The 16,721-nt window shown below is 36.1% G+C and overlaps 1 protein-coding gene across 1 annotated transcript in view; it reads left to right on the top strand.

Annotated features, from left to right (window-relative positions):
* Positions 1–190: 190 nt before the first annotated feature.
* The window catches only part of ACADM (acyl-CoA dehydrogenase medium chain), a 34,947-nt gene continuing 18,416 nt past the window's right edge, over positions 191–16,721 (top strand). The window contains exons 1-6 of the mRNA XM_061121604.1: positions 191–310; positions 3,510–3,597; positions 7,565–7,662; positions 7,777–7,846; positions 8,981–9,081; positions 9,852–9,932. Coding sequence (XP_060977587.1) covers positions 281–310; positions 3,510–3,597; positions 7,565–7,662; positions 7,777–7,846; positions 8,981–9,081; positions 9,852–9,932 — 468 coding nt within the window. The 5' untranslated portion in view covers positions 191–280. The remainder of the gene's footprint in view (positions 311–3,509; positions 3,598–7,564; positions 7,663–7,776; positions 7,847–8,980; positions 9,082–9,851; positions 9,933–16,721) is intronic.

Raw genomic sequence — 16,721 nt, 5'->3', positions numbered from 1 at the left:
CCCGTCAGGCACCTAGAGGACATTAGACCTCCTTCCAAGATGGCGGGGGTCGCAAAGGGGGCCCATCGCCGACTGAGCATGCGTTCAACCAAGCGGCGCAGGCTGCCCCCTCCTTCGTCTTTCGTTTTCCTTCCAGTCCCTTCCAACTGAGGCCCCGCCCACAACTTTTACGGGTGGGCGGGGACATAATGTGGGCGGGGGCAGATGAGTCCTTAGCCAGGAGCGTCCGAGGAGTTGGCACCACAGGGTTAGAGACTGCATAACCGGACCGGCAGTCACCATGATCGCGCTGTTTAGGCGAAGCTGCGGGGTGAGAGGAGAGTAGGGCTCGGCGGGGGTGGGAAGTGGAGGTTGTGGAGTTTGGGAGGGGGCCGGGCGGGGTGGGAAGTTGTGATAAGGCAGGAGCCTAATCATCAGGCGCCTTGGCCCTCCTTACTTCCGGACCCTCGCCTGGCTTTCGCGCCCACCCGTTCCTCTCTCTGTGGGACAGAACGCTTTCTGGGTTTCCAGTTTCCTGTATCTCCTTGGCAATTGCCCCGTATATAGATGGCGTCCCCTTTTCAGAATCTCTCTTTTCTTTCTCTGGCCCGAGAACATTCCAAAGATTTCCCGGAGGAATCCTGTCATATCCCGAAGTAAATCCGTCTGTTAATTGGCCAGGGCCTAAAAATTACAACCGTGTTTTTGCTGAACTAGTTTATTATCTTGGAGGACACTCTTTCTTGGCTTTCAGTCCCTACACTAAGAAGGAAGTCTTCTGTGATGTATATACTACAAAGTGCAGAATTCAGATAGTCTTTACCTTGGGTGCCTGCCAAGTAACGAGGAAAAGGAAAATGGAGCAGCTGCTCCTTAGGATACTTAATATATTTTAATAAGCATTTGGTTTAACAGTATGTAGGGAGCCGTTTCCAGGTTGTGTACGTAAATAAAGGAGAAAAGAAAATCCCATAGCAGAATTTTCTTTGAGGCCCGTCTGTTTATTCTAGTGTCTCACAGATTTTAAATTGTCTCAGGTACTGGATAGTTCGCTATCTTAAATATTATTGCCATTTATATGTTATTTATAATTGAGAAAGTTATGTCTTGTACCAAAATAGTGTCGGGTTCAGAGTAATTCTAATGGATTATTGCCCAGTATTTGTCATTGCTATACAAATTAATGGGTGCTGAAGGCAGAAATTAAGGGATTTAAAAAATTATTTTAAACGCTGATATCGGGGAAAAAAGACCTGGATTTCTCAATCTCGGGGCAGGGGCGGGAGATGATGTTGCAGGGACGAAATAGATAACAGAAAAACCTGATCCAGAAAATTTACACCACTTTGACACTCCCATAAAACTCAAACTCTTAATTCCTAAGAAATATGCAAAAGTTTTCAATTATAGCTGTGCTGTTATTGCAAAGTTAATGCTTGATTGAAGTTGCTACCTTTGGAGGTTTTGAATTCCATTTTTCTGGCAGAGAACCCAGAGTTAATAACATTTATAAACGGTTTTGCTTTCAAGACATTGTTTTGACCATCTCGACAGTTACCCAGTAAGGTTAACCTCATTTTCCAGGTTTAGAAAGAAGTTAATAAACAAGTTTGTGGACAATGCTCCCTGGCTGTGACTACCTTTGTACTTTGTTTTATGTAACATGTTTTCCTGTAGGGTCATATGTAAACTTTTTGTAAATTATTTTAAATACACTGATAATTCCCTATTTAAAATCTCAACAACAACAACAACAAAAATCTCAACAAGCTATTTATATATTGAGGTCTGATTTTGTGCCGTGCTGTCTAAACACACATTTAGAAGAGGTTTTTAGTTTGATTTTTGTGCAATTTTTTTTTTTTCTTTATGGAGTCTAATAGCCAATTAGGATACTTGAGTTGAAAGAGCAGTATAGCAAGGTGATTGATGGCACGAATTCTTGATCCTAAATGTTAAGGTAATATTCCTGGTTCCTAATAGAAGAGTGACCTTGGCCAATTTTACTTGACCTTTCTGAACCCCAGTTTCTTCATATACAAAATAGGAATAAAAATAATTCCTTAGTCTTAGGATTGACTCAAAGATTCCGGTGCATTAATACATGGAACGTGACTGAACAACCTATTCTTATAGGTTTGGTGGACAATGAGTACCTGAGAAACCATGTTTTAACTCCAAAATAAAATTAATGAAAATTACAAAGAAAATGTGAATTTTTACATTCTGTAATTTAAAAAAAAATTGTAGTATAAAATCTATTATTGAAAGGGTTATTTAAATTAATACATTTGATAGTCTGTATTGTCACTTTAAATGCAGGTAATTCTGTTTACAAGTTGAAGTTGTTATCTACAAAGTGGACAGTTTCTTTTCACAGATTTTGAAAATCATAAGCAAGTTCAGTCCTTCATCTTTTAGTAGATTGTTGAGTTTCTCTTTTCTTTCAGTGTCTAGCTTAGTAGAATCAGTTCTATCAAATTCTTTAAACTGTAAATTGTGTAATTTTGGCTCTCTGTAAACATTTACTCAACAGTTCCAGTATGGTTTCCAGTTTGATAACTTTAATAAATGCAAGTGGTTACTTTTTGTGTATATTGAACTGTTATGAGTATAAAAATAGATTGCAAAGGAACAATATCTGATTATATCCTTTCTTTCTATGAATATAAAAATAGGTTGCAAAGTAATATCTGATTATATTTTTCTATATCTTTTTGAAGAAATAGGAGTAGATTTCAGAAATTAAGACAAATAGTGGAGTAATGGTTTAAAATAGGGATAGCAAACTTTTTTGTAAAGAGAGTAAATATTTTTGGCTTTGTGGACCGTGTGGTTTCCCAGCTCTGCTGTGATAGCAGCAATAGACAATGTGATCTCACTGTGTTCCAACAGAATTTTATTTACAAGACTGGTGGGTACCATAGTGTGCTGACTCTTGGCTCAGAACATTCTAAGAATACTTACAGACAACAGCAGAAAATATATGCTTTTAGGCTAATTTGTTTTGTTAAAGTGAGATGTCTTAGAAAATGGAGTTCTTCAAGGGGAAGATTCCCGGAGACATTCTTGGGAGGCTACCAGGGACAGGGAACCAAAGTTGATGATTGAGGCAACTCTTGAATGTAGTGTGGTACTATTTTACTTTTGCCCCCCATTGCAATTCCCCAGTTACAGGGTATTCTGGTGCTGGAAGGTGAGATTTCTGGAACAGTGGTTCTAAGTCTACTACTACCCCTGACTCTTATTTGTCTTGGAAATATTCCATTTTAGTAGTGCAAAGCTACTGATTAGTTTTATTTGCATTGCATTTTTTAAAAAAAGAATTTCCTTTATGATACGTGTTCAAACATCTGATAATTGACAATACAAAAATCAAATTATGGTTGAAGGCATTTAAGTAATGACTTAAACTGTGTTCCTGAATATGGTCAAACAAGTTGCTCTGTTCACTTGTAAATACTAATCAGTATTCTACTTCACTGATGTTTAAACTCCAAAATTTATTGTAATAAAATTATTCTTTACAGGTACTGAGAAGTCTTTCTCGTTTTGACTGGAGGTCACAACATACAAAAACTGCCCTACAACGTGAACCAGGATCAGGATTTAGTTTTGGTATATATTTTGTTTTGTGTTTTGACTTTAAACTTGTATTTGTTATATATATGAAACTTTTAAAAAAAGACTTTCTATCTCATTATTTATTTATTATTGGTTGCCACATGGCATATGGGATCTTAGTTCCCCGACCAGGGATTAAACCCGTATTCCTAGCAGTGGAAGCTGGAGTCTTAACTATTGGATCAACAGAGAAGTCTATATATGCCACTTTTTATATGTAATTATCTGGAATATGTTTGTAAACAAACTTAGGAATGTCTGTCACCATCCTTAGATTGTTCACTGTTAGTCACACCCATCCTTTTTGATCTTGTTTTCTTCTTCAGCAGTAGTACCTTATACATACATCTGTATTAGCAGCATGTGTATATATTCCTGCCATTTTAAAGTATATAACCCCAAATAAATAACAGATCCACTGTTCCATGTGAATAGTCTTCAACTTAGAAATGAATGCAACAAATACTTCTTAAACACCATTAGATACACATTGCTAGGTATCTACTAATAAGCCAGAGTCTAGTGGCCATCATATATGGAATAACAGTTTGATGCTAAATGTGGTTCTTAGTCTTGGGATTGGGGAGCCCTGTGGTGCTGGGGGAAAACAGAATAACATTTGCCTTCTCCTTTTCTTCCGAAAATGAAGATCCCAGGCATAGAATTTGAAATAATAACCCCTTTCTTGAGCATCTTTTGCCCCTTAGAGCACTTCTTGCTTTAGGAGTATTACTGTTTCTCTAGTTTAAAAACCCATTTTCTCAATTCACTTGGTCTCAGAAAAAAGTTAAAAGGCAGCTGAGATAATTAAGTTATACCCTGAAAGAAATAGCAAACTCAAAACTCCCTAGGGTTAATATGTTTAGTTTTTATTTTTTAGGATTGTTAGCATCCATATAAATTTTTTTTAACAGAATGAAGTGAAAATTTCAAAGCAATGTGAGGATAGCAGTTTGGGACACTGTATCTTCTTATTTTCTTATTGAAATATTAACACAGGTTTGGTATCATTGCTATTTAGTTTCAGTTTGTCACATACAGATTCATACCCAATAGTAAGAGACTCGTAGTAGAAATCTGGGGTGATTTGGTGAGTGACAGAGGATGAGATAAATACAAGTGTTTCGGAGGGAGATTGTGGAGGTCAAGTAAAGAAATAGTGATAACACCTGTGACCAGTTGCACCTGTCTGTAACACAGGGTTTATTTGAAGATTAAATTATATGACATACGGAAAATCCTAGCATATAGTGATGGGATCAAAGTATGTTCTCAAACAATACATAATAGATCCCAGCCTTCCCTACCCTTAGCCACTCACAGTCTTGATATCTTGTTGTTGTGCAGTCTCTAAGTTGTGTCTGACTCTTTTTGAGCCCATGGACTGCAGGATGCCAGGCTTCCCTGTCCTTCACTGTCTCCCAGAGTTTGCTCGAATTTCTGTCCATTGAGTTGGTAACGCTATCTAACCATTTCATCCTCTGCTGCCCTCTTCTTTTGCTTTCAATCTTTCCCAGCATCCAGCTCTTTTCCAGCGAGTCAGCTCTTTGCCTCAAATCCCAAAGTATTGAATCTTCAGCATCAGTCTGTCCATGAGTTTTCAGGGCTGATTTCCTTTAGGATTGACTGGCTTGATCTCCTTGCTTTCCAAGGGACTCTTCAAGAGTTTTCTCCAGCACAATTCAAAGCACCAGTTCTTCAGCACTCAGCCTTCTGTATGGTCCGACTCTCACATCCATACAGGACTACTGGAAAGACCATAGCTTTGACTAGATGGACCTTTGTTGGACAGAGTGATGTCTTTGCTTTTTAATATGCTGCCTAGATTTGTCATAGCTTTCCTTCCAAGGAGCAAGCATCTTTTAATTTCATGGCTGCAGTCACTGTCAGCAGTGGAATCCAAGGGGAAAAAAAATCTGTTGCTGCTTCTACTTTTTCCCCTTCTATTTGCCATTAAGTGATGGGACTGGATGCCATGATCTTCATTTTTTGAATGCTGAATTTGAAACCAGCTTTTTCACTCTCCTCTTTCACCCTCATCAAGAGGCTCTTTAGTCAGTCTTCACTTTCTACCATTAGAGTGGTATCATCTGCATATCTGAGGTTGTTGATATTTCTCCCTGCAGTCTTGATTACAATTTAGGATTCATCTAGCCAGTATTTCAGTCCAGTATTTCACATGATGTACTCTGCATATAAGTTATAAACACAGTGAAAATATATAGCCTTGATGTACTCCTTTCTCAATTTGGAACCAGTTCATTGTTCCATGTAAGGTTTTAACTATTGCTTCTTGACCTGCATAGAGGTTTCTCAGGAGACAGGTAAGGTAGTCTGATATTCCTGTCTCTTTAAGAATTTTCCACAGTGTGTTGTGATCCACAGAGTCAGAGACGTTTGTGTAGTCAATGAAGTAGAAGTAGATATTTTTTGGAATTCCCTTGCTTTCTCTATGATCCAATGAATGTTGGCAATTTGATCTCGGGTTCCTCTGCTTTTTCTAAATCCAGCTTGAATATCTGAAAGTTCTTAGTTCATGTACTGCTGAAGCCTAACTTGAAGGATTTTGAGCATAACCTTACTAGGATGCAGAATGAGTGCAATTGTATGGTAGTTTGAACATTGCCCTTCTTTGGGATTGGAATAAAAACTGACCTTTTCCAGTCCTGTGGCCACTGCTGAATTTTCCAAATTTTGTTGATATATTGAGTGCAGCACTTTAACAGCATCATTTTTTAGGATTTGAAATTGCTCAGCTGGAATTCCATCACCTCTACTAGCTTTGTTGGTGATAATGCTTCCTAAGGCCTGCTTGGCTTCACACTCCAGGATATATGACTCTAGGTGAGTGACCACACCATTGTGGTTATCCGGGTCATTAAGACCTTTTTTGTATAATTCTTCTGTGTATTTTTACCACCTCTTCTGTTAGGTCTTTACCATTTTTGTCCTTTATCATGCCCATCCTTGCATGACATGTTCCCTCGATATATCCAGTTTTCTTGAAGAGATCTCTAGTCTTTCCTATTATATTGTTTTTCTCTACTTTTCATTGTACATTTAAGAAGGCTTTCTTATCTCTCCTTGATATTCTCTGGAACTCTGCATTTTATTTGTAAAATGAGAGATTTGATCTTAGGCTATTGAATACCAAATTTCTAATGTCTTTTATATTTTATTTCACACATCCCTATACAAATGATTGCTATAGTCCTAAACATTCTTATTTTTCATTCTTACCTTTCTGCCTTTTCTTTCATTCTTCTTGCCCAAAACATCCTATATTGCTCTTAAATTTTACCTATCCTTTAATGTTGGATGCAACTATAATAAAACTGCAAGTTAGTGTGAATTGAAAAAAATACAGTAGTGACTGGCTTCTGTGCTTGGTCCAGCCACCCTATTTCTTTCATTAATTTAAGACGCCTTCCCACCACTTTTGTCAGTTGCTTTGGGCTCCTTTGTAAACTTGTTATCTGAGTTTAAAGGAGGAGTAAAATTGAAGTTATGGTATTCTTATGTGATATTTTGTACAAGTTTTATTGGTGTATGGTCACTGGTCATGTCTTAACCTCCCTAATTAGATTGATTCTTGAGGTCAGGATATATGTTATATATTAGTTTCATTTCAGTATTAGTAAACATATGATGATTCTGCTTCAGAGCTAAGAATAAGTAAGAAAAATTGTTTTTACTTTAATACTGGGAAGAGATAAACTTGTTTGTACCTATTACTCATTTGTAAAAGCGAGAAATCTTACCTACCTTTTTGGCATTAATATTGACATAGATTGAATTATGTGGTACAGTGAAATCTTGAGTAGTCTGAAAGCACATTGCATTTTAACTTTCTGGCTATCAAAGGTGAAAGTCTCCATTATAATTATAAATATCTACATACTGACTTCATCTTCTCACCTCATTGTCCTATTTAAATATTTTAAAAATGACTTTCCCTTAGAATTCACTGAACAACAGAAAGAATTTCAAGCTACTGCTCATAAATTTGCCAGGGAGGAAATAATTCCAGTTGCTGCAGAATATGATAAAACCGGCGAGGTAGGTATATGCACTTTAAGGCGTGAAAGTCTTTGACAAATTTTACAAGATTTTAAATATAAGTAGATTTTAAATATAACTTTTCTTTCTCTATTATTATTATATTTCTTTCAGTACCCTGTCCCATTAATTAAAAGAGCCTGGGAGCTTGGTTTAATGAATACACACATTCCAGAAAGTTGTGGTAAGCTTTCTTTACATTTTTAATCCTAACATGCATATGAACAAGAAAACTCTAAAACTCTATTCAGTCATTCTTTCAAATATTTGTCACCATTAAATGGTTTTGTACCTATGTGCCCCTGTATAGCGGAGAAGGCAATGGCAACCGACTCCAGTACGCTTGCCTGGAAAATCCTGTGGACGGAGGAGCCTGATAGGCTGCAGTCCATGGGGTCACAAAGAATGGGACACGACTGGGCGACTTCACTTTGACTTTTCACTTTCTTGCATTGGAGAAGGAAATGGCAACCCACTCCACTGTTCTTGCCTGGAGAATTCCAGGGACGGCGGAGCCTGGTGGGCTGCCGTCTGTGGGGTCACACAGAGTCGGACACGACTGAAGCGACTTAGCAGCAGCAGCAGCAGCCCCTGTATAGACTTCAATGTTTGCCAGCTTTTAGAAGCCTTGTACTCAACAATTAGAGGCATTCTTCCTTCTTTATAACTGGTTCCAAAGTGGGGTTTCCCTGGTAGCTCAGATGGTAAAGAATCTGCCTACAATGCTGGAGACTCAAGTTCAATCCGTGGGTCAGCAACATCCCTGGAGAAGGAAATGCAACCCGTTCCAATATTCTGCCCTGGAGAATTCCAAGGACAGAGGAGCCTGGCAGGCTACACCCCATGGGGTCGTTAAGAGTCGGACAAGACCTAGTGATTAGATCACAATGTTAACTTAATCCTTGTTAACTTCTCTGTGTAGGTTGGTTGAGTTGTTGCTTTTAAATTCTACTTTCAGTTTTACATTTAACTGAGACTTCCTTTCACTCCTTTCCTCAAAGGGCCAAACTTTTAGCAAAGTTGAATCAAATTTTTACAAAATCAAGGTGAAGCAGGATGACAGGTCCACATTACAAATAGTAAGAGAGCTTTTTGAAATTTTAAAACTAATTTAACTTTATATAACAGAGTATACTTTGTTACTGTACTGGCCCAAAATCTTTTAGTTTCTTATGTTATAGATATTGTATTTGTAAATTTGCTTTTAAGATCAAGTTAACCTAATTGTTATATTGCAAGTCATTTAAATAATATGGTTTATTTCTGTTGAGATATGCTATGTATTACAATGGGCTCTTAAAACATTTTGATATTGTAGGAGGTCTTGGACTTGGAATTTTTGATAGCTGTTTGATTACTGAAGAATTGGCTTATGGATGTACAGGGGTTCAGACTGCTCTTGAAGCAAATTCTCTAGGGGTAAGTTATTAGAAAATTAATTGGCTAACCGAGCTGTTGTTAATGAAAAAGTACTGCTAGGCTAGGTTAGTTGGCAGAACACAGTTTTCTTCTAAAAAACAACACCACCACAAAGTTCTATAATGAAGCCTGGATTTTTACTCCATGAGTTGATTGTTCTGACCCTGTTGTTGTTAGTACTTGGAGTCCTGCCTGTCCTTGTGGGGAAACTGTACACTTTGGCTGTGGCTTCAGTGGCAATTCTTAGATAAGGTCATTCAGGAGAAGGATTGGGATGACTTGCTGCCACTGCTGGCGGTGCTGAAGTTTAGTGAATAAGTCTTATGAGACCTGACCATATGTACCATGTCATTTATTAGAAATTTAATTATTTACCTGTGCATTTTACTACAGTAGATGTTTACATATTACATTACCAACAAGTCCTAATAACTTAGTTTTATGTGCATTCTTGGATTAACAGATTTATATCCTCGTGGTGTTAGCTCTCTGACTTAGAGGCAGAATAAAGGCCAATTCTTTGGGCTTACACTTGGAGAAAAATGGTTGTCTTGTTTTGAATTATAGTGTTATATTTGAATTTACTAGGAATTTCCTGAAAGTCCAGTGGTTTCGACTCTTGAGTTTTCACTGCTCCGAGGGCCTGGGTTCATTCCCTGGTTGGGAAACTAAAACCCCACCAGCTGTGCAGCGAGTCCAAAAACAAAGAATTGACATACCTAATTTTAAAATATCTTGCTTTTTTAATGTCACTTTCCTTTGGTTGACAGCAAATGCCTGTTATTATTGCTGGAAATGATCAACAAAAAAAGAAATATTTGGGGAGAATGACTGAGGAGCCATTAATGTGTGTGAGTATATGCAGCAGCTACTTTATTTCACATTTAAGAAAGGAATAAAAATAGAAGAAGAAAGGAATAAGCATGCTCTTTTTCCTTTTCAGTCTGTATATATACATTGGGCTATATAACACATTAAGACAAAAGCAACGTATTTAAGTACAGTAGTGTTTCTGGGATGCCAAAAAAGTGTCATAAAATTATTCTCTTGCCTGTTTCCAGAAGAAAGAAACCTACTTATGATGTTTCTAGCATGTTTCTAGGATGCCAGAAAAGTATCGTAATGATCCTTTAACTTATTTCCAGGCAAGACATGTCTACTTAATGGAGCACTCTGGAGCTCTTGAACTGAGTGGTTGTGTGTCAGGAAGTTGAGATCAAATATATAATTCTAGGTGTTTGAACTAATAGTTTGTTGAACTAATAAGAACTTAATATGACTGAGAAGATAACTGTTGAATGAGTGACTTCAGGAGGAGAGTTATAGATTTTATTTAATTTTCTGAGAGTTATTCAACTAATTTTTAAATTGGATTTTTTTAAAAAAGATATTTTCATACATTTTACACACATGCGTACTGAATTTTTACTTTGAAAGTGACTTTACATAAGGAATTTTTCTTTCTTTTGGGTATCAGTCAAACAGATTTCAGTCTAGGGTCTGATTGTGAAACATAGTAAATGGTTATTAGTTTTGAGCTACTTGTGAGAATCAGTCTGAAAGAGTAGAAAGTAATATTTGAAAATAAATGTTTTAAGTTTATTTCAGGGCCTAAATTTCAGGCAGACTAATAAAAGGCATTTATATGTATTTCCTACTTGTCAATTTGTTTTAACAAATGAAAGTTTCTTAGAAGGCTAAATCTCAATATTATCTAAGAATTGTGTGAAACATCCAGGTTCTTTTCTTGTAATGTATAAAATGTTAGAAACAAGCTAAAAAATTATAGCTAGAGAGATGGTTAGAAGAACTTAATGCACTGATAAGAGTATTTGTTATTATCTTATTAGTTATAAATAGGTATTTCTAAAATATTAAAGTCTTTTGAAAGTCATTTAAGTATTTTAAACATTTCTTTGACAGTTTTGTTTGTTATTCATACCTTTAATATGTGTAAAAATATATTCATTCTAGTCTCTAATGTATTCTGACCTCTGAATTAATAAAGGTTTGCTGTACATTTTCCCTCTTCTAGCTCATAATATATACTCAAATATGTATCTAGTGCAATTGATATACTCAAAATATGAAGCCAAGGGTGAAAATGAAAATAATCAATAGGTATAATTAATTCAAAGTATTGCTTAATTTATGCTAAGTTTCAGTTAATGCCCAATAATATTTATAAAATTATAGTACTATTGTTTTATTTAAACTTTCTAGAAATTAATATTTAAAATTTTTTTCTGATTATAAAAATGATATAGAAGATTTAGAAAGATATGAAGAACAAAAATGTCTGTAATCCCTCAGATATGAAGTTAACTGGTATAACTGTCTTACTGTATTACTGTATACTCTTTGATTTTTTAATACATATAGATGTATTTTTCACAGTTATGGTCATATATGCAGTTTTATATCTTTTTTAATATATAAGCATTTTTATGCCCTACCTTTTAAATACTGTGATATTTATTACTACATAATATGTTATCTAATTGATGTACTATAAATTATTTCACTAGTCCATGTTATTGAATATTTAAATTCCTTAGATTGTTGCTTTTAAAAATAATGTCATGGTAAAAATTTATACAGAAAAAGATAAGTCTTTGGGTTTTACTTTGGCATATTTGTAGGATTTAATCTCTTAGCAGATCATGTGATCAGTTATACTCTTGTTGAAGGTATGAGAACAGAAATAAATAAGGGTAACACTATAATTATTTTTTTCTTGGAGTTGTGTTAGTTCCTGCTGTATAATGAAGTGTATCAGCTGTATGTGCACAACACATATATCCCCTCCCTCTTAGACCTTCCTCCTACTCCCTCCACCCCACCCCCGAGGTTATCACAGAGCAACAAGCTGTATAATTATTTTTTAATACCACTTAGTACAGAAAAATTTTCTAAAAATCAAAACTAATTGTATTATTGTATATATGTATTAAAATAATAAGAAACCATATTTCTTTTTCAAAAATTGGGATAAATTTTTTAAACAGCATATACCTAAAATATATACAGTATTAGATGGCTAGAAACAAGTATTAGACTGTTGGAACAAGCTTGTCATAGGCAAGACCTTCAGTAAGCTTATTTGCCCAAACATGGTCTGAGAACTTGGAGATGTTTGAAAAAACCGAACGGTGGTAAAGGAGACTCTTGTCATAAAACCATGCATTTCCAGTGGAACTGGGAAGTATTAATAGCTGAAATGTAACTGAAACAACGCTGAAGTTGAGGTCCCAAGACCTGGCTTCAAGCAATGTAGTAGTAACAGGATCTTATATAGTTACTTAGCTTCAAAATCTCTTCTGCAAATAGGGCATATAACATCTTGGAAGGATACAGTAAGATAAAGTGCTTATGTTTTCATAAGAAAATCTTCATATAGTGTCCCTTTTGCAATATCATATAGAAATTTCTTTCATACCTAATACTAGGGGGAACTTTGTTTCTCTTTAACTGCCATTCATTCATCCATCCATTCACTTAATAATCTGAATTCCTTGATATATGCCAGTTTACACTTACAGGTAGTATTTTTTTGTTTTGGTAAGTAGGAAGCATAGAGCCAATTTTATAGTCCTCTATTAATAATTACCTGAACCTCAAAGCATGTGTTATAGTATATTCTTCTAGTTCACTTTCACTTCACTGTGATTTTTAAAAAAGCATGTTTATATAAACTACCTCCAATCACTTTAGAATGTAAGACAAAAAAAGTTAGTAATTTAATAGAGAACAATGCAAAATTGCTTAGTAAACTCTACAAAAATAAGGTGGTGGCATCATCACTAATAAGCTTATAATGTTATTCTCATTCTTCTAAATTTTTGAATACTGTGTACCAGGTGGACTTAGAATAAAACAGCAAATAAAACTGGACTCCTGCTCACAACAGACTGGTAGACCCTCAGATCCTTACCCAAATTGTATTGTTATATTTGTATTATTGTGTCATAGGATTTATAAAATTATGCAAAATAAATTCTTCATAAATAAATAGTTATGAATAAAAGAATATTATTTTAATACATTCTCTTAATATTTTAATATATTCTTTTAAGAATATTAACTTAATATCAAGAAAATTAATCTTTAATATATTATTTTAATAATATTATTTTAATATATTTATATAAAAATAAATGCTAATTTTCTTGACTTACAGTGTGGTAATGAACACAATTGCAATGGAAGCAAAAGTGACTTCTGCCGAAAAAAACATAAATTACTCTATGACCATCAAATAAGACAAAAACCATCCATTTTGTATAGAAACACACAAACCCATATACTTCATAAGCTCTAAAAACTATACGTTATAAACCAGAGAAATGTCTAATAGCACATTTCAAGGGAAAAATTCCCAAAGTTATCAATACTTAAAATTTTGGTATTTTAAAGTGTTATTTTTTCTGAACAGTTCATTTGTATAATACTTTTTATTTTGCTATGATGCTGAAAACATCTTTGAATCTCCAGGTAGAAGAGTAATCTAGTTAACTTTATGTGTCATCTGAATTTGCTCTATCACATATCTGTGAAAAGGCCATCTAGCTCATGTTTTCGTATCTGGGAGTCATAGCCTCCTGAAGCAGCTGCATTTGGGAGTATCTCTGACCATCAGAAAGCTTTTCTAGATTATGTGCTCCTGAGAAAAAGGATTGTGTCATTTCTTTTTATCATTTCACTGCCTGATACCATAATAGGTGTTCAGTAAGTTTGAATAATTTCACAGTAGTTTTCTCCTATCAATTCAAATTCTTTCCCTTGCCTATATAACCCTTCAGGTATTTGATTATGGCTATCATGTGAATCTTATCTTTTCTAAGCTAATTAGAGCCAATTTTTTTCATCTTCACAATAAGGTGACTCAAAAATATAACAGAGTTAAATATAGTACTCTAACATGGTGTGATAAGTACAGAGAAGAATGGTTTCATCAGTCTCATTTTAGGTACCGTGGTCAGTCATGTCTAACTTTTTGTGACCCCATAGATTGTAGCCTCCAGGCTCCTCTGTCCATGGGATTTTCCAGGCAAGAATACTGGAGTGAGTTGCCATTCCCTACTCCAGGGGATCTTCCCAACCCAGGGATCGAACCCGCATCTTTCTCTTCCATTGGCCGGTGAATTCTTTACCACTAGTTCCACTTTTAGATAATCTTGATGAGAAGTAGTTCTGAAGAGTGGACAGAAAATAATTTTGTTTGGGACACATTTTGCTTTAGGTATTTATTACCAAGAAGAATGTCTAATAGATAAATCCATGTAAGAAGGTAAAGGTCAGGGGAGAGGTAAAGCCCTAAACTGGAGACTTAATAGGCTATTTGGTGAGTATACCAAACCTTAACACCAGTGTGGAGACTGATTTGGCAATTTAAGTCAAGAGTAAGTTTTGTATAAATCAACAGTGCTAATGCTATGATCTGTATGATCTATATTTAGATCTGACCTTTACCGTCCTGCATGGACTTATCTCTTAGACATTCTTCTTGGCTAGACTTAATTAATTGATTAAAAAAAAAATAAATACATTGATGCCTTTGAATTGTGGTGCTAGAGAAGACTCTTTAAGAGTCCTTTGGACTACAAGGAGATCAAACCAGTCAGTCCTAAAGGAAATCAGCCTTGAATATTCATTGGAAGGACTGATGCTTAAGCTGGAGTTCTAGTACTTTGGCTTCCTGATTCCAAGAGCTGACTCATTGGAAAAGACCCTGATGCTGGGAAAGATTGAAGCAAAAGGAGAAGGGGTGACAGAGGATGAGATGGTTATATAGCCTCACCTACTCAATGGACATGAATTTGAGCAAACTCCGGGAGATGAAGGACAGGGAAGCCTGGCGTGCCGCAATCCATGGGGTTGCAAAGAGTCGTACATGACTTACTGAAGGACACCTGAACTGCTAGTACTTTGCCCTGCATAATGCTATTTCATTCTTCTGTGCCTAGATCTGCTTTCTTCATTTATTTGTCCTTCAAGATTTATCTCCTCCAATGAGTATTCATTGTATCTCCTCCAAAAGTATTCTTTTTACCCTCCTTATCACTCACCTCCCACCCCTCTATAGGTCTGAGTAGTCATTTCTAATGTCCTTATGGTCCCTTACTACTTTGTATTAAAATGAACTGTTAAGGTTTCTTTCTTTGGACTAAGTACCTTAAGGGTGAGGAACTTGTATCTTTAGGCCTTTTATTCACAGTTCCCGTCACCCAGTAAACATGAATGAACTTCAGCAACCCATTGTTCGCTCTTTCACCATCCCTTTATCCTCTTGGGAAATCTGTATGCCTTACACCATCCCTGCCTCTTGAGAAATCTGTATGCAGGTCAGGAAGCCACAGTTAGAACTGGACATGGAACAACAGACTGGTTCCAAATAGGAAAAGGAGTATGTCAAGGCTATATATTGTCACCCTGCTTGTTTAACTTTTATGCAGAGTACATCATGAGAAACACTGGACTGGATGAAGCACAAGCTGGAATCAAGATTGCAGGGAGAAATATCAATAACCTGAGATATACAGATGACACCATTCTTATGGTAGAAAGCGAAGAAGAACTAAAGAACCTCTTGATGAAAGTGAAAGAGGAGAGTGAAAAAGTTGGCTTAAAGCTCAACATTCAGAAAACTAAGATCATGGTATCTGGTCCCATCACTTCATGGCAAATAGATGGGGAAACAATGGAAACAGTGAGAGACTTTATTTTCATGGGCTCCAAAATCACTGCAGATGGTGACTGCAGCCATGAAATTAAAAGATGTTTGCTCCTTGGAAGAAAAATTATGACCAACCTAGACAGCATATTTAAAAGCAGACACATTCCTTTGCCAACAAAGGTCTGTCTAGTCAAGGCTATGGTTTTTCAGTAGTCATGTATGAATGTGAGAGCTGGATTGTAAAGAACGCTGAGTGCCAAAGAGTTGATGCTTTTGAACTGTGGCATTGGAGAAGACTCTTGAGAGTCTCTTGGACTGCAAGGAGATCCAACCAGTCTATCCTAAAGGAAATCAGTCCTGAATATTCGTTGGAAGGACTGATGCTGAAGCTGAAACTCCAATACTTAGGCCACCTGATGTGAAGAGCTGACTCATTTGGAAAGACCCTGATGCTGGGAAAGATTGAAGGCAGGAGAAGAGGATGACAGAGGATGAGATGGTTGGATGGCATCACTGACTCAATGGACATAAGTTTGAGTAAACTCCAGGAATTGGTGAAGGACAGGGAGGCCTGGTGTGCCACAGTCCATGGGGTGGCAAAGAGTCAGACATGACTGAGCGACTGAACTGAGCTGAACTGATCCCTTTATCCATTACTGTTTACATCTTGTCACACCCCTGTAGGAGAGCCTTAAGAGGCTCCTGTTCTTTCTACCAGATAAAAATTTAACTTAGTGTAATAAAAGTGTTTTTTGTCATCTGTTCCTTTCCTTTCTTCCCAGATTAATTTTCTACCATTCCTTTACATGCACAGAGTATACATGTTGTAGAATCTGATTATCCTCTAAGTATTCCTTTTCATTTTTTGAGACTTAATTTAAGCATCACGTCTGGAAGCTTTCTGGACACCCTAAAACTAAAGATAGTTTTTTAAGCCCTTTATGTATGACTATAATACTTAGAT

This window comes from Dama dama, chromosome 20 (genome assembly GCF_033118175.1).
Source record: "Dama dama isolate Ldn47 chromosome 20, ASM3311817v1, whole genome shotgun sequence".
Classification (NCBI taxonomy): domain Eukaryota; kingdom Metazoa; phylum Chordata; class Mammalia; order Artiodactyla; family Cervidae; genus Dama; species Dama dama.
Note: the sequence above shows the minus strand (reverse complement) of the source record. Positions and strands in the feature narration are given on the sequence as shown.